We start from the raw sequence: 25105 nt of genomic DNA, 5'->3' as shown, positions 1-25105 counted from the left end.
AAATGTGGAAGAAGACGAACCTCGTGGCTCAAAAACCTCAGGTTCAAGATGAGCACCAGATCGCTGTTTCGAGCTGCAGCGTCAAAAGTGAAAATAGCTAATGATAGCCAACCTCCGGCAGGAGACGGCACCATAAGAAGAAGAGAAGTCCTTGATGTCATTCACCTGATTTTCAAACGCCTATATCTTCTAAACTAATTGAAGGAATTGCTTCCCTTCCACATTTTCTAATAGTTTAAGTTGCCTTTTAACGATCCCAATAAAAAAAATGCGAAAATGCAAAATTTTTGAAAAACATAAATTTTAACCTGGCGGTGCCATCTTTTTGAGAAACGACCCGTAACCGTTCTTATTTGTCATGCTAGGTACTTCAATCAACCTTGGTACTTTTTGTACCGAGACTGACTCAAATAGCAAGACACGTACGTACGTTTCCGTGAAAATACGAAGGAAAATAATTATGCACTACATCTGTAGAAATAAATAAATAAATAAATATTATAGGGACATTTTTACACAAATTGACTAAGTCCCACGATGTTTGACAACTAGCATTTTCCTCCCATTAGTGTGGTTTTGTGTTTAACTCGGTGGCAAAGTTTGTTTAACCCTCGCGAATTGAAACCCTCAAAACCCAACTTTGACCCCTTGTAAAACAAATAACTATTAAAACACTATTAAAACAGGTTGTGGAAAAGGGGTGAAAAGGGAAGCTAGCCTGCGTAATGAGAGATTTACTCCTGATCCTATTGATCGATTAGGTACGTAATCTATTCGAAAAGGTTCGCAGGGCGTAGTGGCTCAGAACCCCTAGTGTACCTAAAGTTCATTCTTTCGCGTTTTATGTCTATTTTAATATGAACAGCGCGACGTTTTTAAACCTCAATATCTGGGAGACCGAGCTTTGCTCGGAAAACATAATATAAAAACTTAAAAATGCGCGTTTTCCCAGAGAAAAGACCTAGCTAGATCGATTTATCGCCCCCGAAAACCCGCATATAGCAAATTTCATCGAAATCGTTAGAGCCGTTTCCGAGATCCCCGTAATATACATATGTCGCAGACCGTCTATTATGAATGTATGACGGCTGCGTTTGATGGAATGTCAAGTATTGAAATAGTCTATGCTTGAGTGTGTTTGACTGCGATACAGTGACTTTTATTTGAATGACCCGAACAGCTTCTTTAATGGATTGGTTCCTGGCTGATTCTGAGGACAGCCCGAAATGAGATGACATCCTGAGTGGAACCGTCAGTCAGATTTGAATTGGAAAAGTGTCGCAGTCAACCTCGCTGCATTCCTATATTTTATATTTTTAGGAATTGTATCTTTGAGCTATGGCGTTCATCGAGTATCTTCAATTTACGTGATCGTTGATCCGTATCCGACATCAGAAGTGGGTTTGGGTGTCTTATGAAAGTGAAACCGCTTCACGCTTTTCACTTTCATAAGACATTATGGCATAAGTTGCATGTGGTATATAAGTTCCGATGAAACACCTACCTTCGTGCTTTGAAGTTGAAGTGGTGTTTCGATGATTAAGCATAACGATCTTGTTTTTAAAATCAAACAAAGCCTAAGTTTATTTATTTATGTTAGTTATTTATTTATGAATAATATTTTCATAACAGTAGGCCAACATAAGTGTTTTGTATGATTGTTTGCTTTTCGTTAATTCGGTTATAAGAAAATAACGAACGGTGAGTGGAATGGTGAGGTGATGTAATAGTCGCTGCGAAACCGATTTTATTTTAAGGACCGACTGAGCAATTAAATTCATTTCAATTTTGGTCACCTGGAAGGTGGTGAAAGGTGATAGATACACATCGGAACAATTCATGCTTACCTACCTACAGTAGGTACCTACAAGTACACGATTGGTTAGGGAAAATACGAAAGTGCCAAAACCTTTACATCCAACTAATCTAGACGATGATAATGCAGAGTCTGGAGCAAGTTCGCAATGATGACTTCGAATCATTAATAAATCATTAATTAATAAGTTGATAAAATGTTTAACATTCTCATGCGAATGATACCTACTAGTAGTACATCTGTGGTTTTTCATTGGTGGTTTAGCCAATGATGTGGATTGCGGGTTACGCAATATGTTGTGGTTTTTCATTGGTGGTTTAGCCAATGATGCAGATTGCGGGTTACGCAATATGTTGTGGTTTTTCATTGGTGGTTTAGCCAATGATGCAGATTGCGGGTTACGCAATATGTTGTGGTTTTTCATTGGTAGTTTAGCCAATGATGCAGATTGCGAATTACGCAATAAGGACAGCGCCGTAAAAAAAAAAAAAAAAAAAAACAAATAAAAAGGAGTTTGGCCAATTATGTGGATTGCGGGTTATGCAATTACGGATGTACAGAATGCTACTAGTAGAACAACCTGTTCCATTGTTGCTGATAATAAGGCCCTAAGCAAATAAGGTTATTGCGAACTTGCACTTGAACTTGTTTTGTCTTTGATGAGATTATACCAGATTGATACGCCGAATTGAATTGTGCATTAAACACGCATTGCGAGTTGTTGCTACATGTTTATGACAACCTACTTGTCTTGGCATTAACCTAAGTTATATAAAAAAAATAAGATTCGATTGAACTTGATTGAGCGGACTTATGTAAAGTCTTAAAGTCTGTTTGCATTTATGATTGTGGTCAGGATAGCCGAGTGGACTTGTTGTTCCTGTAGAGTTTTAACTTGCACAGTACCTTCCCACGAGGACATGTGGAAGGTCAGAATGGCCGTGTCGCAGACCGTCTATTATGAATAGGGTTTGCAATCCGGATCCGAAATGTATGAAATTATCCGGATCTGGATCCGGATCCGCGGATCTTCCCATACATTTCGGATCCGTCGTGCAAACCCTAATTATGAATGTATGACGGCTGCGTTTGATGGAATGTCAAGTATTGAAATAGTCTATGCTTGAGTGTGTTTGACTGCGATACAGTGACTTTTATTTGAATGACCCGAACAGCTTCTTTAATGGATTGGTTCCTGGCTGATTCTGAGGACAGCCCGAAATGAGATGACATCCTGAGTGGAACCGTCAGTCAGATTTGAATTGGAAAAGTGTCGCAGTCAACCTCGCTGCATTCCTATATTTGATATTTTTAGGAATTGTCTCTTTTAGCTATGGCCTTCATCGAGTATCTTCAATTTACGTGATCGTTGATCCGTATCCGACATATAAATAAACAAGATTTGCTCCTTTAAAGGTATTAGATTTTTTAATGAACAGCGGGCCAAGCGGGACGTTTTTGGACCTCAAAATCGCATACAATACAAGGCACTTAACGCAAACTTATACGTCACGTCACGCTGACACGCTATCGAATGTTTATACTAGAGGTACTTACTGGAAACTAAATAGGTACATTACCTACATAGAAATCAATAGGGAATATTACGCGAAGCTCTGCGTAGGGGGCGCCACTACCACAATCCATCACAATCTGGGGGTCTACCGCGAAACAAGAAAACCGAAATTTCAATATCTAACCTCTCTATCACTCTTGCACATACGAGCGATAAAGAGGCAGATAACTAAATTTCGATTTTCGCTTTTCCCGGTACCGGTCTAGTTAGCAAACCGCGTTGATGCATCAACGTCATTTTTTATTGGCTATGAAAACTTGTCACAAAACAGTTTAAGGCACAGTATGTATAAGTTACTCTATGGTTTACTAGCTAGCTTAGTGCTGCACTCTGGCGGCAGAACATTGCAATAATACCCCCTATTGGGATCAATTTGTATAAAACTTCCATACCGAAATGTTTCAAAGTAATTTTCTTTTTGCGAACACTTCGACCGTGTAATTGACTTCTTGTGGAGGTTTTCTCGACGGACTACATTATTCTTGTAAGGTCCAATGTGCTTTCTCAAACAAAATAAGTACCTAAGTACAGTCACCAGCAATAATATGTTACACAACGAAGGCCGCAAAAATATGTGACGCGCTCTTACTACACTACAAATAAGATCATGTCAGATATTTTTGCGGCCTTCGTTGTGTAACATATTATTGCTGGTGACTGTACATCCCAATTTACGTAAGGTTTAAATTAAAATAGGAAAATGTTGCATAGTACAGTCTTCTATTTAATTTAACTTCAACTTATTCAAAAATATGCCATAGTTCTTAATTCGCTGACATAAGAAGTATGGGACATATTTTTGAGATAATTTGTGCTAGTTGCCTTACGAGATTATGGGTAACTAACTAACTAACTACGGTAACCCCCTTACAATCAGCAGGCGTATTATGGATGGCTTTATCCACGTGATAAAATGACTGTCACTTTTTAACACCGCGGGATAGAAAGTGACGGATACCATTTTATCACGCTGTCACGTAGACAAGAACGACCATCATATCCGTACAGGCTGGTCGTAATTACCGTGTGCGTTTTAATAAAAAAATACAAACAGACATTTCTATTGCTCTTGTGTGTAGTAGCATATATGTATAAGAACTTGAAAAACATTGCAGGATTTTCTCGCAAAACGTACCTACACAAAGACGGTTGCTTGTTTACTGGACATGGTCACAGTGTACGGATTTTAAACAGTATGTTAATCACTAACATAGAAATACTAAAATCGTTGTTACAATGCTGAAGGCTGAGATAATCTCAGTAATAAGATGAATAAGGTGCAATAGCACAAAAACTTTTACTTATTTCATTTACACAAATAGGTTCTAATTTGAATTATACTTTCTAACTTTATGAGGTCGATTCTAATCCTACAATTTGTTTTTTGATAAACATTCACAAACCCTCACGCTGATTGGTGTTTGCGAATTTCAATAACAGTCGTGTCCAGAGGTCGGAATTCTCGTAGCATTTTTGAGCTGTCATAGGGACTTCTCGTTTATCGACTTCCGATTATACATATGTATATCGATAAATACAGAATACAATATGTAAAATATGATTACGAGTAGAAGTAAACAACATGCAGTCTTATCGCGAATGAGCGATCTCTTCGAGATAACCTTTGGATACCGTCCCTATGACAGTCTCTATGAGAAGTCCCTATGACAGCTCAAAAATGCTACGAGAATTCCGACCTCTGGTCGTGTCATACACATTCGCTATTTGGCGCGCGCTAGGTACCTGACATCAATGTCAAATTGGTAAATCAGAATCGGCATCAATACAAGACATAAAATGCATCATCAAAGGGCATGATATCCCTACGAGTCCTATGACAGTTCCTTTAAGTGCCTTTTGGCTGGACTTCCTTTAAAAAAAAGCATCGATAAAACATGTTTTAAATATATTTATTGTATTTTTGTCCCTTAATAGTTACTCGTACATTTCTAAATAAATTAATTTGCTAAACTTCCAAGACATGACTACCTACTAATATTTTACGTGACAGCTTCTCCATATATAAAAATGATCTAGTCAACTCTATGGCTGCTGCTCGACGCTCGACGCAACGTTGACGCAACTGCGCGCTCACCATACTGCAAAACGTAATTCAAGACCAAAAAAAGTAAGAAAATGTTGCCACTTTTTACTAGCGCGTCTTGTATTTAAGTAAAATTAAGTAAATTTTAAATAGTAGGAGTAAAATTACTAATAAATAAATTATCTTAGCGTGATTATTTATCAAAAGGAATTTACTATTTTACAAACAAATTATTGCAGTGGCAACATTTTCTTACTTTTTTTGGTCTCGAATTACGTTTTGGAGTATAGACGCTGACGCTCAAAAAACGCAATTGTGTGGTGGCCCATAGATACTATCATTCTACTCTTACGCGAGAGTTATAGGTTACCTACTGTTTTTCAACGTTTACTGTGAAGGGCCATTTTGCTCCCAAGCCGTATTTACCCGTAGGTACCTGTTGAATAGTGTCGGAAATAAACCTCGGCTACAAAAGAAACAGCTCTAATGACTTTCCTGTCCCGTCCCGTTTACATAACAACACATTTTCTAAGTAACAACACGTCAGTTACAACCTTTTAGTTTGAAGGATGCGATAAAGTAGACTTTTCTTGAGATGGATAATTGAAAGAAGGAAAAAGCCATGTGTAATAACAAAGGTAAGTGTGTTTACAACGTTAAGTTATAAGTACCTGATGCCCAATAGATTTTTTATTGATGTAATATTAAACGGTAATTTACTGTAAGTACCTATTTTTAGAATTAAAGGTAACATCCTGTTATTATACATAGTGGAGTAATACTAGACCAATGAATAAATAATAGTACTAGCAGGTACTAGGTAAGTAGGTTCAGAAGGTTCACTCTCTAACAAAACTCGTCTATTACGAGATACAAGGGCAAGCGTTCCATAGCGGTGCGCAGCAACTACTACTGCTAGACACCAAAACTGCGGGCTCAGCACGGTTCCATTTTTATCGACTATCACTATGCGCGTCCCTTTCGCACTTACATACTTGTTAGAACGTGACAGGCATGGTGACAAGGGATAAAAACGCGACCGTGCTAAGCCGCCTGGTGTGGCAGCATGTACCTACTTGTAGCGACGCGACGCAACGAAATCGCGGAGTGAGCCACGCCGCCCACGCCTGACCAGACTTACAATTAGTAGTTACATATAAAGTAAAGTATCAGAACTTTTCCAAGTCCATTGCCGGTAAACTTGGAAACTCTAATTAGAGTAAGTTGGCATGGAGAAGTTGAATCGTCCCCTCTCAATTTCAAGTTCATTAAAAAACTACTAATAGCGCTTACAAAGTAACTTTTGAGGTTAACTAAGTTTTTATCATGAGAATACGTACCTACAGTAGGTGAGCATTTCTCGATTTTTATTTTATTTGGGACATTTTCTGTGACTTATGTTATTTCTACTCATACATTTTAAAATCTTCCTTTATTCCATTTCTACTAGTACCTACATGGAATTTTGGTAATACATACAATACGAAAAAATCGGGGTCATGATATTTTCTAAGTAGAGAAAACAATACAAATATAAAAATTGCATTTTTTTTTAATAATTGCTCAGTTGGTTGCGTCTTATCTTTTAAAAGACAGAGTGGAATAACTGGAACTTTAGATAAACCATGAAAAATTCGCTATGGATTCTCACCTTATGCTTAACAGTAACTAAATGAATGATTATCAATTTGTCAGAAATGCGTACTTTGCTCACTTTAATTCAATTACTACCTATGGAATCAATATGTGGGGATAATCTGCTATTAGGAATCAGATGAAAAAAAACGTACGAAACAATCAACAAATTTATTTTTTTACGAATAAAATTACAAGATAGGTCTTAATTACCTAATCCTAGATCTAACACTAAGCTACTAATGATTAAGTATCGACCGATCCATATCAAGCGCGATGCCGAAGTGAGTGTCAGTGCTCCTTCGCGCGCCTTCCACCTCCCCTCGTCTAGCCGGCGCGTCGTGGCGCGATGTGACGTCAGCGTGGCGAGCAGGACAAATGATCGTGCCTTTTCACTCCCTCCTGGGGCTCATGGGAAGGCCTCGATAATACTGCCTGATACATAAAGAGTTACTTATTATCATGCAGTTTTAATATAATTTACAACGTCTGAATTTTAAAGAACACGTTGATATCGTGATAGAATGCAGTGAGCATTTGATTATGGTATCATGACACCCTCGAACTAGTATTATGATTGAGACAAAAGAAGTCTACACCCCTAGTGTAAATTTCATTCGAAACGAGTACGTCATATCACGCATATATAACGTACTCGTTTGAGGATTTTGAGTTACCAAAACGTCCCGTGGCGCGCTGTCCAAAATGCCATGCAAAAATAGACAAAACGCAAACGCGAAATTTACACTAGGGAATAAAATAAATTCGCGATAGACACGTCTATAAATGTGAGTTAATATGGTTATGGTTATACACTAGGGGTTCTGTAATAAAATTCAACATCTTCCCTCGAAATTATCAGTATTATCGCTTTCGATCTAATTCCCTGAATAAACTGCTGCAATACATGTCACGTGAAACCGAGTAAATATGAAGTGGCAGTGAATATCCATAGAAAATGACCTATTTTCATAGATCTTGAGTGCATAAACGCTTTATGTTGAAAAACGAGGAATAATAAAATATGTGTAAAATATAAACTGTATCTTGTTACAATTTCAGATTTCATCCATAAAATTATTATCTGTAAAGGCGTCTTATTCTCGCCAGGACCGGCAATAAAGATTTCTTCTTCCATTTTTCGCTCAAGGGCGAAAGTGTTATTTAATACACCGTGAGTGCAATAACGCGATAATCCGTAACAATATTATCTTTTTGTGCTTTTATTGAGTATAAAAATATATGAATCGGCTAGGACTCCAAGTTATTGTATTATTTTATTTTAGTAAGGTTCATCCCACTTAATAGAATTACATTTTCCATTTGTCATTTGTTGTTATTGCCTAAGTGCAGCCTCAATTGCTGTTTCTAAAAACTAGTTATTAAATTATAATGTATGTAGAGCTTGTGCGGTGCGGAAAGAGAAGAGTCGTGGAATGTATGGTGCCCAATACATTCCGCGACTCCACAGCCGGTCTGAAAATCGCCGCCTCCATTTTATTGCGGTCTTCCTAGATACATAAATGGAAAACTAATGGTTTGTTAAATTCACGTCTATTAGTATTCATTTAGTTTAGTGGCCAAGAGCGGAAATGGTTTCATGTTCTCTCGGCCTTTCAGACACGCTTTTAGTTTGGGGCATAGACTACTTGTTCAAAGACTCCGCTTATAAACAGTTTACTAAGACCGCGAGGTCACCACGTAGGCTTTTTAACTTGTACCTTGCTACCGTGCTACTCAGTTGCAATCTACACGATTTTATATTACCTACAACAATCTATTTTTACCCCTAGAACTTATTTTGCTGTCGATATTTCTAGTACCTAGTCGTAAACGTGGATGCATTCTCTCATTCCCGTAGTGAAATATTAAAAATATGGAGGCTCATTTGTATGGTCACGATAACGTTTTCGACCAGCGAGTGCGAAACATTACCGTTTCAGGCCGCGTAGCCAAGACGCCAATCGCTTACGCTCCGTAGCGATCGAAATGCAACTGTCACTGTCACACTAATATGGAAGAGTGATAGAGAGACATAATGCTTTTCGTTCTCGAAGCGATAGCGATTGTAACTTTGGCTAGGCCGGCTGCCGGCCTAGCCAAGGTTACAATCGCTATCGCTTACGCAGGCACAAATGAGCCTGGGTAAAAATGCTTTCGTAGTTTAGCTGTTTTCCTCTACAGGTTGCATTTCTCAACCGATCTTATTGAAATTTTCTGAGCCATTACGATAATTATTTGGATTTGTAGTTAATAGGGGTTCCCAAGGTCCACAGCTCATACAGTCAGTAGTATAAAGGTCTCAGACCTGTCACTTTTATTTGTTTCTCTTTCTAACAAATCTATTTATCAAAAAGAGGCACCAATTACGGTTGCAGGCCTTTTTGTTAGTGATTTCCATTTGTTCTATAGAACACTGACGTCATGGTAGACAGCATTTTTATTCCCATTTTGTTCTATAGAACGACATGCTAACTTTTTACCTAGGTGACCGCGATGTTTCGTATATGCTCCATCTAAAAGACAAGTAACCTGGGGTTTGTGCATAAATTACTTAATCAAACTGTTTGTGAACAGTTTGTTTTGGGAACGGTATAGTTTAAATTGTCAATTTTATACCGAAATATTTTTCGACGACGGCAAAGCCAAAAAGCGTCTGATTTGAGCAGCCTGAGGGGGTATTTGTTTTTGTATGTAGGTGGTTATTAAGTTATTATGTTTTCGTAGAGTTTTTGCGAAAAGAGAAGAGTCGTGATATGTAAGGGATCCAATACATTCTACGACTCTTCTCTTTCCGCACAGACTTTCTAGTATGTTCTACCGTGACGCGTCAAAACTCGTAGACTATCACAAATGAGGTAGGTATCTTTATGGTCCGGGTCCGGATGACATACTTAGGCATAGTTAGGCTATTTTTGAAGTGAAAACTTCTTTAGCGGCGCTGAGCTCTTTATGAGGTGGGGAAAAAATGATAAACTCGATTCAGACGCGTAACGTAACGGTCACGTCATGTGTCACGGACAATGTTATTCACCAAAGAACTTTAGTCATAACGTATCATAATCAGGTCAATTAACTAAACAAAACTGGACTTTTATATTAAGCAATAAAGCTCAATGTTCTAATCTTGTACGGGCTGAAATACGAGGATCTCACAGTTACATTCTAACTTTATATCACTCCAATATAATTCAATAAAGCTACATCTTGATGAAATCGCTAATAAAAGTGAACTCTAGTACTGGTGAATAAAACTCAAAATATCATGACCAAATATATTTTCTCAAAAATGGACGGCAAAGTCGACTTTGCCGTTTAAAAAATAGGTTGCGAAGCGCGTAGTTTATGGTCAGTCAAAAATTAAAAAGTTAAAAACATTGCAGTCTCGATTTTGGGACTGCAATGTTGCATACAAATTCCATTATTTGTCGAGTTCCAAACTTTTAAAAAGTTGAAATGGCCATATCAAATGAAGGCACAGGCCCATTAAACAGCCAAACAGATGATTAGTACCGCGACTATTTAGCTGTCTCAAATAGGTTGGCGTATTTTCGGCAGAAAAATACACTTCTATTTTTTTTATTAAAAAAATAAAAAGGCGGCAAAGCTAATTTTTTCAATTGTTTCTACTTTTTTCTGTGAAAATATATACGTAAGAACGTTGCTTTTGTAAAATATTTCTATGATATTTATATTTGTTGCACCATTTTTGAGAAAAGCACTATATATGACTCGGCTGGAAGGCTACTTGCTGGCTTCGGATTCAATTAAACGGACTCCCAAGGTCGTCCGTTTAAAACGAATCCTCAGCCTGCAAGTAGCTACTTCCGAGCCTCGACAATAATGTACTATTAGATGCGAGGTCTGCAAGGTAACTTTACAATTTCTATTCGAATTTTAAACAATTAACGCTACAATTTTAAGCTCTCTGGCCAGCAATTTCGGAACTAAAGTTTTTCAATAGAAAGGAGGATGGGTCAATTATACATAGTGCTGCAGTCATTTTGGACTAGTCATTGAGATTTCACTTCTGTCGGCACTCCCGGAGTGCAACCCGTTGTTTTTTATTACAAAATGTGGGTGATTTACACAAAAAATAAATAATATTCATAAAACTTTCAACTTGCTACAGATACGGACGTGAAGACGAAGAGGTGATGGGCCTGAAGTTCTGCAATGAGGCCATCATGAGCCTCGCACAAGTGTGGCCGCTGAACTGCAACCACGAGAGGGAACCAAGCACGGCTTTACAGGTAGGTAATAATATAATAAATTAGTATCATCACCAATACTTATCAGCCAGAGGACGTCCACTGCTGGACATAGGCCGCCCCCAAAGAGTGCCACAATGACCGGTCTTACGCCACCCGCATCCAGCGGACTCCCGCGACCTTTACCAGTTCATCATTCCAGCTTGTGGGGGGTCTACCCACGCTGCGCCTTCCGGTACGTGGTCGCCCCTCGAGAACCTTTCCGCCCCAATGGCCATCGGTTCTATGTGCTACGTTATCTCTTCGCATCTCGCTCGTCTATGTCTAGAACGTGCAAGTTGTGGAATGAGCTACCTTCTGAGGTGTTTCACTTGTGCTATGACATGGGGTTCTTTAAGAAGCAGGTATTTAGGGTTCTCAAACGTCAGCAACGCATAAGTGGCTACTCTGATGTTGCTTATGTCCATGGGCGGCGATGACTGCGTCCCACCAGGCGGCTCGTCTGCTCGTTTGCTTCCTAATACATAAAAAAAACACTCGTTAGTTTGTTTCAAGTATTGTTTAGATAAGATAACACACTGCATCATTATTAGACAACGTAATTTTTTTTAATCAACACGTTTAAAGTTTGCATTGGAACATTTTGTATACCTAACAAAAGTTGTTTAGACAGTAAAGTGATCCTATTGCCCAAATAAGCTTAGTACCTCTACAACTTTTTTAATAATTCTCAACAAAGGGAGCACAATTTTAAACGTTTTTAAATGAATTAATTTGAAAAAGGTCGGCCTTAAATGTTTCGCCGTTTCATATTTAATTTTCTTAACAAACGCAAAATTGCAGAGAGGGCTAAATCGTAAAATTTTCCAACTCAGTGAAACCACCAAGCGTGGACTTGAACTTTTATTACGGTTCCGTAAAATTTATAGACAGTGAAAATATTCTACAAATATTTAGAGAGAAGCGTAGAATCTATTCAGAAGGCTTAGTTTATTTAGTTATTATAAACAAAGTTTTTAATTTTATATTATTTGATCAGTACATTTTATCAGTAACATCTGTACAATTAGTACATCAAAAATTTAATTAATATATCTGTGTCATCCCTACTAATATTATAAATGCCAAAGTAGCTTAAACCGCTGAACTGAACGTACCTTAGAGCATTTAGTAACTGGAGACGCATTGGCTGTCATTTTCTGTACAAATAGTCTGCCGATTTTTGCGAGGGCTGCAGGTCAAATGTAACATGGCTTTTTGTACTGATTTGTACGTAACGTACAAATAGCCATGTCAGATAAACGTCAGTCCAATAAAAAAGTTTGCACAACTGTGCAAGGTTTTCGGCAGAGGGGTAAGCTCTTAAAGGCGACTCCGGTTTATTAAATGCTCTAAGGAACGTACCTATGTAATTTAGATTGTCACCTGTTGTCATATGGGTGGTATTTTTCTGTTACGAATATGATTGCTATTGTAACACTGGCACAATAATGCTTTACCGTCTTATTTCGCTTATTCCACTATAAATCAGTCCCTCGTCATTGCATTTTCTTGAGGATCTCTAAATATCCCGCCAACCTCTGTTATGGTTCATTTATAGGACGTGGTCAATCTGATTTTTACCTTAATAATGAAGCGACAAGGTTTGAATCCGCCCGCAGAGAGAATGCCATTGTGCTAAGAGTTGACGTGACAAAACTCTTAGAGAGTGTTTATTGTACAGTATAATTTTTAAGAAAAAAAAATCCGACTTCTATGGGGGCCGGTGAAAGATTATTGTAGATGGTACACTATGTAGAAAAGGAGGTAAACCCACCCACTTTTCTACTAGCATTTCGCTTCTGTAAGGGTCGTAGTTCTAGCCTAACCTAACCCACTTCTCTGATAGCAGTTCGGTTCTGTGAGGATCGCAGTTCGAACCTAATCAAACCCACTTTTCAAGTAGCATTTCGTTTCTGTAAGGCTCGCAGTTCTAACCTAACCCTTGTTCGGTTCTGTGAGGATCGCAGTTCAAACCTAACCTAACCCACTTAACGGCGCATGCGGTGCGGTGTACGGGGGTTTAAGCGGGAGGGGCTAGTAAGATTGGCATCATCATACTTTATACCTACATTTTATGGTAAACATAATGGATTATTTAGTTAAGGTATCGTTGAAGTTCTGTTCTGATCATCATCAGCAGTTCCACTTCATCAAATGCGACAGTTTTGAATGTAAATGCTTGATTTAATTATGTAAATACAAAAATCTCTATACGCATGCCTTTAATATTTGAGGAGTTCCCTCGATTCCTTATGGATCCCATCATCAGAACTCGAGCTTGACAAAAATGTGCCCTAAAAACTTAATTTGCTTAACAAACATAACGAAGAGGAAAATTCGCCAAACGTAAACTATGCGTCGTTGAAGAGTTCTGTTCTGATCGTCATCAGCAGTTCCACTTCATCAAATGCGACAGTTTTTAATGAAAACGCTTGATTTTCTGATGTACATACAAAAATCCCTATACGCATGTCTTTAATATTTAAGGAGTTCCCTCGATTCCTTATGGATCCCATCATCAGAACTGGAGCTTGACAAAAATGTGTCTTGAAAACTTAACTTGCTTAACAAACATAACGAAGAGGAAAAATCGCCAAACGTGAACTATGCGTCGTTGAAGAGTTTTGTTCTGATCATCATCAGCAGTTCCACTTCATCAAATGCGACAGTTTTTAATGAAAATGCTTGATTTTCTGATGTAAATACAAAAATCTCTATACGCATGCCTTTAAGATTTGAGGAGTTCTCTCGATTCCTCATGGATCCCATCATCAGAACTCGAGCTTGACAAAAATATGGCGTAGAAACTAAACTTGCTTAACGAACATAACGAAGAGGACAAATCGCCAACCGTGAACTATGCGTCGTTGAAGAGTTCTGTTCTGATCATCATCAGCAGTTACACTTCATCAAATGCGACAGTTTTTAATGTAAATGCTTGATTTTATGATGTAAATACAAAAATCTCTATACGCATGCCTTTAATATTTGAGGAGTTCCCTCGATTTCTTATGGATCCCATCATCAGAACTCGAGCTTTACAAAAATGTGGCTTAAAAACTTAACTTGCTTAACAAACATAACGAAGAGGAAAAATCGCCAAACGTGAACTATGCGTCGTTGAAGAGTTCTGTTCTGATCATCATCAGCAGTTCCACTTCATCAAATGCGACAGTTTTTAATGAAAATGCTTGATTTTCTGATGTAAATACAAAAATCTCTATACGCATGCCTTTAAGATTTGAGGAGTTCTCTCGATTCCTCATGGATCCCATAATCAGAACTCGAGCTTGACAAAAATGTGGCGTAGAAACTAAACTTGCTTAACGAACATAACGAAGAGGACAAATCGCCAACCGTGAACTATGCGTCGTTGAAGAGTTCTGTTCTGATCATCATCAGCAGTTACACTTCATCAAATGCGACAGTTTTTAATGTAAATGCTTGATTTTATGATGTAAATACAAAAATCTCTATACGCATGCCTTTAATATTTGAGGAGTTCCCTCGATTCCTTATGGATCCCATCATCAGAACTCGAGCTTGACAAAAATGTGCCTTAAAAACTTAATTTGCTTAACAAACATAACGAAGAGGAAAATTCGCCAAACGTAAACTATGCGTTATTGTATGTAAATAAATGTTTTAAAAGGTTCTTTATAGTAAATAATATAATATGAAAATATGTATAATAAAATAAACTAATTTCTGTCAGTACTTGAATCTAAACCAATAAAATATCGTCACTGGCCTTAACGTTCTTGAATCCCATTCTTTGTCGAACCGTATCAACTTAGGCCGCGGGTGCGGGAATCAGCTTTGGCAACGCAGGCTCAGCGAGGTCCGTGGAGTCCGTGGTCGACTGCAGCAGCATTACTCTGTTGCAACGTTACTGCTGCAGCACTGTCAATTTTCGTGATAAAATGATGTGACTGATTTCCATACTAAAAGTAAAAATGTACAACTGTCTATCGAATTGCGTTTTTATATCGAAAAATTTTCGCGCTCGCTTCACTCGCGATTTCAATAACTTTCTAAGATATGGCGACTGCAGCAGCATTAGTCTGTTGCAACGTTACTGCTGCAGCACTGTTAATTTTCGTGATAAAATGATGTGACTGATTTCCATACTAAAAGTTAAAATGTACAACTGTCTATCAAATCGCGTTTTTTATATCGAAAAAAAATCGCGCTCGCTTCGCTCGCGTTTACAATAACATTCTAAGATATGATAAAGGTGACATTCGGGTGGCGACTACAGCAGCATTACTCTGTTGCAACGTTACTGCTGCAGCACTGTCAATTTTCGTGATAAAATGATGTATCTAATTTCCATTCTCAGCTGTAATGCGGCAATGAACGTCACTCAACTTACCAAAAAAATTCAATGTAATCTCGATGACCCTAGGGAGAGGGGGCACTATGGTCTACAAATGCTTAGGGCATCAAAATATCTTAATTCGGCACTGGTCGTTTGCGGAGTCAAACGATTTGGGACTCGCATTTAAAACGCATTACCGTGCCTTCCAGAAAAAAATCCAATCATTCGCGAAAGTCTCGCAACGCATTGAGGTTACAAGGGGCACGTGGTCTTCCTCAGGAGTCTGAAGAAGACCACGGTGAGTGGCGCTCTAGCCAGGCAGGCCGCTTCGCTTTCGCTCGCGCGCGTATTCCTTACTGTATCGTCCGATATACATCTACTACTCTGTCGTTTAAATCACGTGTAAAATTAGAATAAGGGCGAAAAATACTATTGATTTTGGAGTGTAGTTTTATTTAGTGGTACCTAATTGTAAAATATTTTATCTGAACTGCAGTCCTCTAGCATATTCACCTGTCAACTTTACTTCAAGTTCCGCCTCCAGGGGAGAGGGAGAGAAATTAGGATTAGAAATTAGCCGCTTACTGACACAGACCGAATTCCACGCGGGCGGAGCCGCGGGCACAGCTAGTCTACAATATGTGCCTATGTTTCAAATGTCGAATTTGTATAAATACATCTCAAGATAAAGGGGATGAATAATCGTAGCGTTGCCTTCAAAGATATTTGAGAAACTATCAGCTCGATTCGGAAAATGAATTAGATTTCTACTAGACTTCAACAAGTTACGATACGGATAATTTAAAGGTATTTGTAAGATAGATATGTCAAATTTGACGTTTCCGCGATTCTGGAGGTCCTCTTGAACGATTTCGACAAGTTATGACTTAGATATCCAAGTCACATCTAGTCGATATCTAATTTAGATCTAGTTGATCTCTAAATCGTCTCAAGATCTTGTGATTATCTCGTAATCCGAATAGGCCTGTCAGTCAACTTCCGAACAAAATGGATGCGCAATGTTACATAGCCGCTTTTGCTCTTTTCTTCCAAAGACATTCCTTTGTAAACAATGTTTGGATTGTTTGTGTTTTCACGAAATTTCAAAATAAAATATGTGACGTTCCACGGGAAAAGGTACCTTATGAGGGTTTCTAGTTTCGGAGATATTAAATGTTTTGTAAAGAGGTGAAAAAATGCTCAATTTTTTTTTATTGTGTGATCTGAAACCTTAATGCCTAACGTTTGTTTACCTGTTTTTATTTTTGTTATAAGTTAGTTATAAGCCTAGTAATGTCGTCTCAGAGTTTAGTAGAAAAGGTACCTTATGGAAAAATGATTGAAAATTCCCAAAAAAACTAGTCAATACGGGAAAAGAAGTTTGGTAGAGAACTGTATTAGCATTCTGCAAAACTAATTTCATAATTTCAGTTCTGGTTGGGGCGCCTCGCAAATATTATAACCGTACATAGACCGACATCACAAATCCAAGTAGACTGCTATTATACCAAAGTTACTCTCGTCAAGTCTTTCTTAACTAGAATAATCTTCATTTGGTTTGGTCGCATGCAGTAAATCAGCCATTGGTTTGCTGAAAAATGCCAATACCCGACGCATTACCTTATGGAATATCTGAGGTCATTGAACCTCAATGCCGCTTATCTTCAATAGCAACCGAAATATATTATTGATAAGAAATAGACGATTTATACCATCTTAACCCCAAAATATTATTAGTTTATCCTAACTGTTCCATCATCATCATGCCTCATCATGTAACTTGACCACAAGGTACCTTTTCATTACATACAAATTATTGGTCTTTTTTAAGATTATTATGACGAAGAACTAATTAAATTGGGGGCAGTTTAATGTAAATAAATATTTTCTATTCATAAAAGATAAACTATAATATGATTGATATTTTGTAGTGATGTATTATTAGATTTATTTCCATAAGGTACCTTTTCGTAAATGTATGGAGCAAATACTGTTATTGTTATGTAAGTTTAAAGTGGCATAAGGGGTTAAATATAGTATTTAGTTGGGGTTTTAGGATTTATTTCATTTGAATGACAGAATTTCTTTCATATGTGCTCAGAAAAATTGATTGTGTGTCACATTAAAAGTAAAAATATTCAATTTTGTGATTTTATATGAAAAAGTCAGAAAATACATTTTCACCTCTAAATCGGTATTGTTTTTTGCTTAAACTGTCTGTCAGTATCGTTTTCTAATAGATAAAATTTAAATCTTGAGAGCTCATTGCAATCAATCGTGAAAATGAAATAAAACTTTATTTTCAAGAGATTGGTTAGTATACACATAAATCAGTCGATATCAAAAGTTGCTATTTGCATTACAGAACAAGTCGCAATATTTTTTTAATCTCAGATATATAAGGCATTATTATTTGTAGTCAACTATGTAACTTACTTCAGGAACATAGTTTTTTAGGCGGCTAAACTTAAAACTTCTCTATCGTAAAGTTGCTCATTTCACAACATTATTTTCAAAAAATCATATGTGACGTTCCACGGGAAAAGGTACCTTATGAGGGTTTCTAGTTTCGGAGATATTAAATGTTTTGTAAAGAGGTGAAAAAATGCTCAATTTTTTTTTATTGTGTGATCTGAAACCTTAATGCCTAACGTTTGTTTACCTGTTTTTATTTTTGTTATAAGTTAGTTATAAGCCTAGTAATGTCGTCTCAGAGTTTAGTAGAAAAGGTACCTTATGGAAAAAAGATTGAAAATTCCCAAAAAAACTAGTCAATACGGGAAAAGAAGTTTGGTAGAGAACTGTATTAGCATTCTGCAAAACTAATTTGATAATTTCAGTTCTGGTTGGGGCGCCTCGCAAATATTATAACCGTACATAGACCGACATCACAAATCCAAGTAGACTGCTATTATACCAAAGTTACTCTCGTCAAGTCTTTCTTAACTAGAATAATCTTCATTTGGTTTGGTCGCATGCAGTAAATCAGCCATTGGTTTGCTGAAAAATGCCAATACCCGACGCATTACCTTATGGAATATCTGAGGTCATTGAACCTCAATGCCGCTTATCTTCAATAGCAACCGAAATATATTATTGATAAGAAATAGACGATTTATACCATTACCAAAATATTATTAGTTTATCCTAACTGTTCCATCATCATCATCATGCCTCATCATGTAACTTAATCACAAGGTACCTTTTCATTACATACAAATTATTGGTCTTTTTTGAGATTATTATGACGAAGAACTAATTAAGTTTGGGGCAGTTTAATGTAAATTAATATTTTCTATTCATAAAAGATAAACTATAATATGATTGATATTTTGTAGTGATGTATTATTAGATTTATTTCCATAAGGTACCTTTTCGTAAATGTATGGAGCAAATACTGTTATTGTTATGTAAGTTTAAAGTGACATAAGGGGTTAAATATAGTATTTAGTTGGGGTTTTAGGATTTATTTCATTTGAATGACAGAATTTCTTTCATATGTGCTCAGAAAAATTGATTGTGTGTCACATTAAAAGTAAAAATATTCAATTTTGTGATTTTATATGAAAAAGTCAGAAAATACATTTTCACCTCTAAATCGGTATTGTTTTTTGCTTAAACTGTCTGTCAGTGTCGTTTTCTAATAGATAAAATTTAAATCTTGAGAGCTCATTGCAATCAATCGTGAAAATGAAATAAAACTTTATTTTCAAGAGATTGGTTAGTATACACATAAATCAGTCGATATCAAAAGTTTCTATTTGCATTACAGAACAAGTCGCAATATTTTTGTTAATCTCAGATATATAAGGCATTATTATTTGTAGTCAACTATGTAACTTACTTCAGGAACATAGTTTTTTAGGCGGCTAAACTTAAAACTTCTCGATCGTAAAGTTGCTCATTTCACAACATTATTTTCAAAAAATCATATCTCTGTAACTACGCAACCTAGAAGGTTGATCTTTTGTGTTATCGATAGCTTATTTATTGTAGATTACTGGGGTATGCATAACTCCATACCCGCCATAAGGTACCTTTGACCGTGGGACGTCACATATCTCTGTAACTACGCAACCTAGAAGGTTGATCTTTTGTGTTATCGATAGCTTATTTATTGTAGATTACTGGGGTATGCATAACTCCATACCCGCCATAAGGTACCTTTGACCGTGGGACGTCACATATCTTTGTTGCGGAGCACAGTACGAGTAAAAGAATAATAAATAATATCAGTTATTTATGTTCGAACATTTAGAAAATTATGTTAGTCTTTTACCGTTTAACGTTTATGTGCTTAATGTTTCATTATCAACAATAACAAATATAAAATATATAAAGTAGGTAATGGTTAATGTTACCAAAGACATATGTAACTCCGTATAAGATGAATAAAGTCTAAGAAAAAAACGTGCCTCGGAAATCAAGAAAATGTCATTCTCGGATAGTAGACCGGCGGTGGAACAAAAATGGGTTTTGATAACATTAAAGTTTTTTCTTTTTTGATATGTTATTGCATGCATGTTAAATAACATTTATGTAAAATATTAGAAAATTATAGGTGGAGCGTTCGGCCATATTTAAATATTTCAATTTTGCTAAATAACTATGTAAATATCGAAAAATTTTCGCGCTCGCTTCACTCGCGATTTCAATAACTTTCTAAGATATGGCGACTGCAGCAGCATTAGTCTGTTGCAACGTTACTGCTGCAGCACTGTTAATTTTCGTGATAAAATGATGTGACTGATTTCCATACTAAAAGTTAAAATGTACAACTGTCTATCAAATCGCGTTTTTTATATCGAAAAAAAATGGCGTACTGCTATAATATACTATACTCGTATATCATATTATGAACGATTGTATTTTTGCCATACGAATAAATAAATAAATATAAAATTAAAGTTACAAAAAACTGTAACATGTTCAATAACACTTTAATTTATTCACAATATTCGGTTTTTAGAAATCTGGAACAGCTGCTTTCTGGTGAACGTAAAAACACGAATTACTTTGTCAATAAAGAATTAAAGTAGCTGATATTGTAAAATTACGATATTATCTATCAACTTAGTATACTTGTAAAAAGTTAGAAATGTAGACAATGTGCTTGTCTAGATATTGATTTCTGGTTAAGCAGTATAGCCAATATTGAATTAAAGTTTGTAGAGTTAATATTACACGGTCATAATAAAGATCTTAGTTCCCACACAAAATATTAGAAATATAAAATCACGGCGACACTAAATACTGATACGTAAGTATGCATTCCGCGCTTATATTGAGTTACATTTCAAACGCGCGGCGTTTTTGCGCGCCGCGCTGTGCGCCGTGGCAGGAGGCAGCGATCGACGGTGGCGGGGTAGCGATTAGCGCGGTGCCCGTAAAAAATACGCAAAACGTTTATAAAATTATTATCAATGGTAAATAGTTATATTGTTAATAGTAGGTACACTAATGGAAACTTACCTACACTTATTTATTTCTATATGTACTAGGGATTGCCCGCGGTTTGGTTTACGTAGAATTCGTTAACGTGTAAAGTATAGAAATAATAGATACATTTGAAAATTATTTTAGGTGCATTGTCATACAGATAACCACCCTTGTTAAAGTATTCTTCAAATTCAATAGACAGGTGTCATTTCAATATAATTTTGCGTAATTTGGCGCTTTTAGGTTATAAATGACTAGCGACATATATTTTTTGTTTAAGAGCGATATCCGATATATATATCTCCGATAATATTTACTTTATCATTTAAATCAATTTCAAACTAACGTTATTCAATATTTATCATTTTAAAGTCAATTTTACCAACCAACTGAGCTTTACGAGTATACCTACGGAAACAACTCAAAATTTGCATCAAATTAAATGCCACTCTTCTTATCCGTTTCGAACAATCAAGAGGGCCTTTACGAGCTGATGTAGTGAAAATTTTATTTAACCCTCGTCCCTTGAAACCTTCACTACGCTCGAGGTTCAACTTTACGAACCACTCGCTACGCTTGTGGTTCAATTTTAGAATGTTTCGCTTGTTTGGGTATCAATATTAATCAACAAATTTAGCACGATAAATCAACAAATTTTCCCCTTGTAAAACAAATAAATAAGGTAGGTGAGGTGCAGGCATATGAGGCCCGGCGGGTAACAAGGCCCAGCATTCAAAAATAGTAGTTGCTCCCTATTATTCTGAATTTGTACTTGTTGCTAAGAAGATCCACTGTCAGTGCAGGTAAAAAGGTCCAGTCCCGGGCCTTATTGAACGTATGAGATGAAATAATAGATTAAAATATTTTAAGATAATTTTGAATATTTTTAATCTCTCATTAATAAGGCCGATTTGAAGAAACTTCTATGAAATTATGACTTATAAATAACACCTTCACTGCGTGGGCTGTCCAAATCGCTGCAGACTTTTCTTGGTCTAACTCTAATAATTTTTCACTTGCTTTATTGACCTAAAGACGTTTTAAAGAATCAAAAAGTCTAATAACATTTAGACACTTATACTTTTTAAAGGCAGTAACTACTTACTTATATAGGTAACTTTTTTTATGAATACATAGGTAGTTATTTACGATAGAAGTGCGAAATATAGAAATTTTGAAACGAATGACGAATTTTAAAACATGGCCAAAGGGAGTGTTTTAATGTGCTTATTATAGCACCGGTGTCGTAATGTAGCACCAGGGCCCTATTTCACCAACATGACAGGTGCGACAATTCGACAAGTCTCATTGTTGCTGACGTCACAGGCATCCATGGGCTACGGTTATAGCTTACCATCGGACGGGCCTTATTCCTGTTTGTCACTATCATTGTATTATTAAAAAAAAACTTTATTATATCGGCAAAAAACAGGTATCTTTCTTGTGATGTTTATGATGATAATGATGACAATTGACACAAGATTTCAAAGAACTTTCGGTAATTCTTGACAGTAAATGAGTTCTGTGTCGGAATTTCGTGACAACTGTCGTATTTCTTGTGACAATTGTCCAAGTCCCAGCCCCCCCTTTGCTACAGTCCAACCCGAAAGGCACCTTAGGTCGGCGCTTACGTCATTATTACCGGCGCCCCAATACTAATGCGGTGCTACGCGACGTAAGCGCCGACCGCCATATTCAACGTGGTTTGTCACATAGTACCCTGTAAAGGTATGATTCCAGGGATAAAAAATATGTTATAACGTTATCCAGCGTATAATGGAATTCATAAAAGTTTTTCTTTATAATTACTACAAGTAAATTTGTTCATATTTGCATATTATTAAAAAGGTAAATGAAAAGTAATTGAGTAATTTAATTACTAATTAATGTAATCACAATTGCAAATTACACAGAAAAATTAATTACATGTAATTAAACTTTATGTAATTAAATTACAAACATTTTAATTACATGTAATTAAATTAGTAATTAAATTACACGAATAATTAATTACGCCCAACACTGGTTGGTGGCAAACAACCACACCGCTCGTCTGATGGTAAGCGGTTACCGTAGCCTATAAAGGCCTGTGACGTCAGTAACAGTGATGTCGACAAATGTCGCACCTGTCACGTTGGTGAAATAGGGCCCAGATGTACAGTAAAAATCATGTTAAACGATAATACTAACTGTTACGAATAAATATTTATACTGTAAAAAATTATCCCACCAAAAACATTTTCATGTAAAATGTTGCTAAGACCAAACCATAAGCCTAAGACTCGCACTGTTAAAAAGTTATCAGATCTCTTGTCGAGCCAAGCTTCAAACTCTACAAGCTCCTTCACTAACTCTACACCTTAGTCAAAATATGTGGCTTGGCTGTTTTGCTACCGCCACATGGGCATAAGGTGAAAAACTTATTATAATCAAAATTTTTAGGGTTCCGTACCTCAAAAGGAATAAAACTGAACCCTTATAGGATCACTCGTGTGTCTAGCTGTCCGTCTGTCACAGCCTATTTGCTCCGAAACTACTGGACTAATAAGTTGAAATTTGTCTATAACCCAAAGACATACATGTAAAGTAAATATGTAATATAAATTTAAATAAAGGGGTCACTTTTGAGATGAATGATAAATAGAAGAAAAAAAACTATATCTTTGTTATACATCAAATGAAGGGGCTCATTTTAGAATTAGAATCTCAAATATATTTTTTTCATAATTTTAAAATAAATAGTTTAGAAGTTATTTAAGAAAACAGGCAAAAAATTAACATTACCCTTATCTCCGAAACTACTGGGTCTTTTTATTATAAAAAAATACACATAATTATTAGCTCTTTACCTATAGATGTCAGGAAAACCTATTAGAAATGTGGAGCTAAGCGTGAGCAGGCCTATGGAACTCTCTGCGCGAGCTCGGATTAATACCTACGAATCTGCTCCCGTTCACGGTAGAAAAGCAAGCTAGTTGGTTGCCACACGCGCTCATGTACGCACGTCACCGCGCGCCGCACTGTCAATTTTTACGATAGTTACACGTACGGCGGGATTCGGGAAATGAATTAGAGATGCACTAGATAAGAAATAGTAAAGATATGTGACGTTCCACGGCAAAAGGTACCATTGCCCCGACTGAATATTGGAGTGGCGATAATAATAAGCGTAAGCGCCAGCCGCCATAAGGTACCTTTTGCCGTGGAACGTCACATATCTTTACTATTTCATATCTAGTGAATGTCTAACGGCGCGATATCTTAAAGTTCGAATCGCGCGGGTAGTAGGTACCTACCTACTATTGAATTTCTTTAATTAAACATGTAATGTTTAATATGTGTGACAAATGTATAGATTTAGATATCTATCTATTTGAAATAGGTAGTAAATTTTTAATTTATTTTGGTAAATGTTTATTTTAACGACAGTAAGTTTACACCGGAAAGTGCCTACTCATTTTTGCTCTGGTTAACTTATAATTAATTACCTTTATTCATGAGGTTTCTATTATTTTTCTCTACTATGTAACATTAATCTCTATCTGGTTTTAAATTACACGAAGTTTTAAAACTAATTCTTGCTGGGATTATTGCGCGGTTTATAAAACGGCGTAAACACTGCGGTTACTGCAGGGACATATGACCTTTTAAAATGACTATTTCGCAAACACTAAAGCATAATCGGAATATTAGGTATAATTTAAGATTTAGCTTTCCTTTTATTTCACTCCGCTGTTTAAGTGGGTATTTATTTATCATTTCTAAGCGTCAGCAACCCTAGCGTTGTGCCGGTGCGCGCGGTGCGGGGAGCGGCGCGTTGAAGGTCACTCCATTGTATTTTTGTGTAGGTATCAAAACGGTAGGTATTTGCGTTTTGTTTGAGAGATAAGTATCTGTTCGGAAGAACTATTGTATAATCTGTGGCGTGAGTCGGACTTAGTACTTAGTTTTTGATCCGATCCCTACGGGTTTTTAAAAGACATTTTACTCACTTTTCACTAAAAAAACATATTGTTAAAAA

The 25105-nt window shown here is 36.6% G+C and overlaps 1 protein-coding gene across 1 annotated transcript in view; it reads left to right on the top strand.

Moving 5' to 3' along the window:
- LOC134805027 (arrestin, lateral eye-like) overlaps positions 1-25105 on the top strand; it is a 101624-nt gene that overhangs the window by 18055 nt on the left and 58464 nt on the right. The window contains exon 3 of the mRNA XM_063778319.1: positions 11204-11324. Within this exon, the coding sequence (XP_063634389.1) occupies positions 11204-11324 (121 nt within the window). The remainder of the gene's footprint in view (positions 1-11203; positions 11325-25105) is intronic.

The sequence above is a fragment of the Cydia splendana genome, chromosome Z (assembly GCF_910591565.1).
Source record: "Cydia splendana chromosome Z, ilCydSple1.2, whole genome shotgun sequence".
NCBI classification, from domain to species: domain Eukaryota; kingdom Metazoa; phylum Arthropoda; class Insecta; order Lepidoptera; family Tortricidae; genus Cydia; species Cydia splendana.
This window is presented reverse-complemented; position numbering and strand designations above follow the sequence as displayed.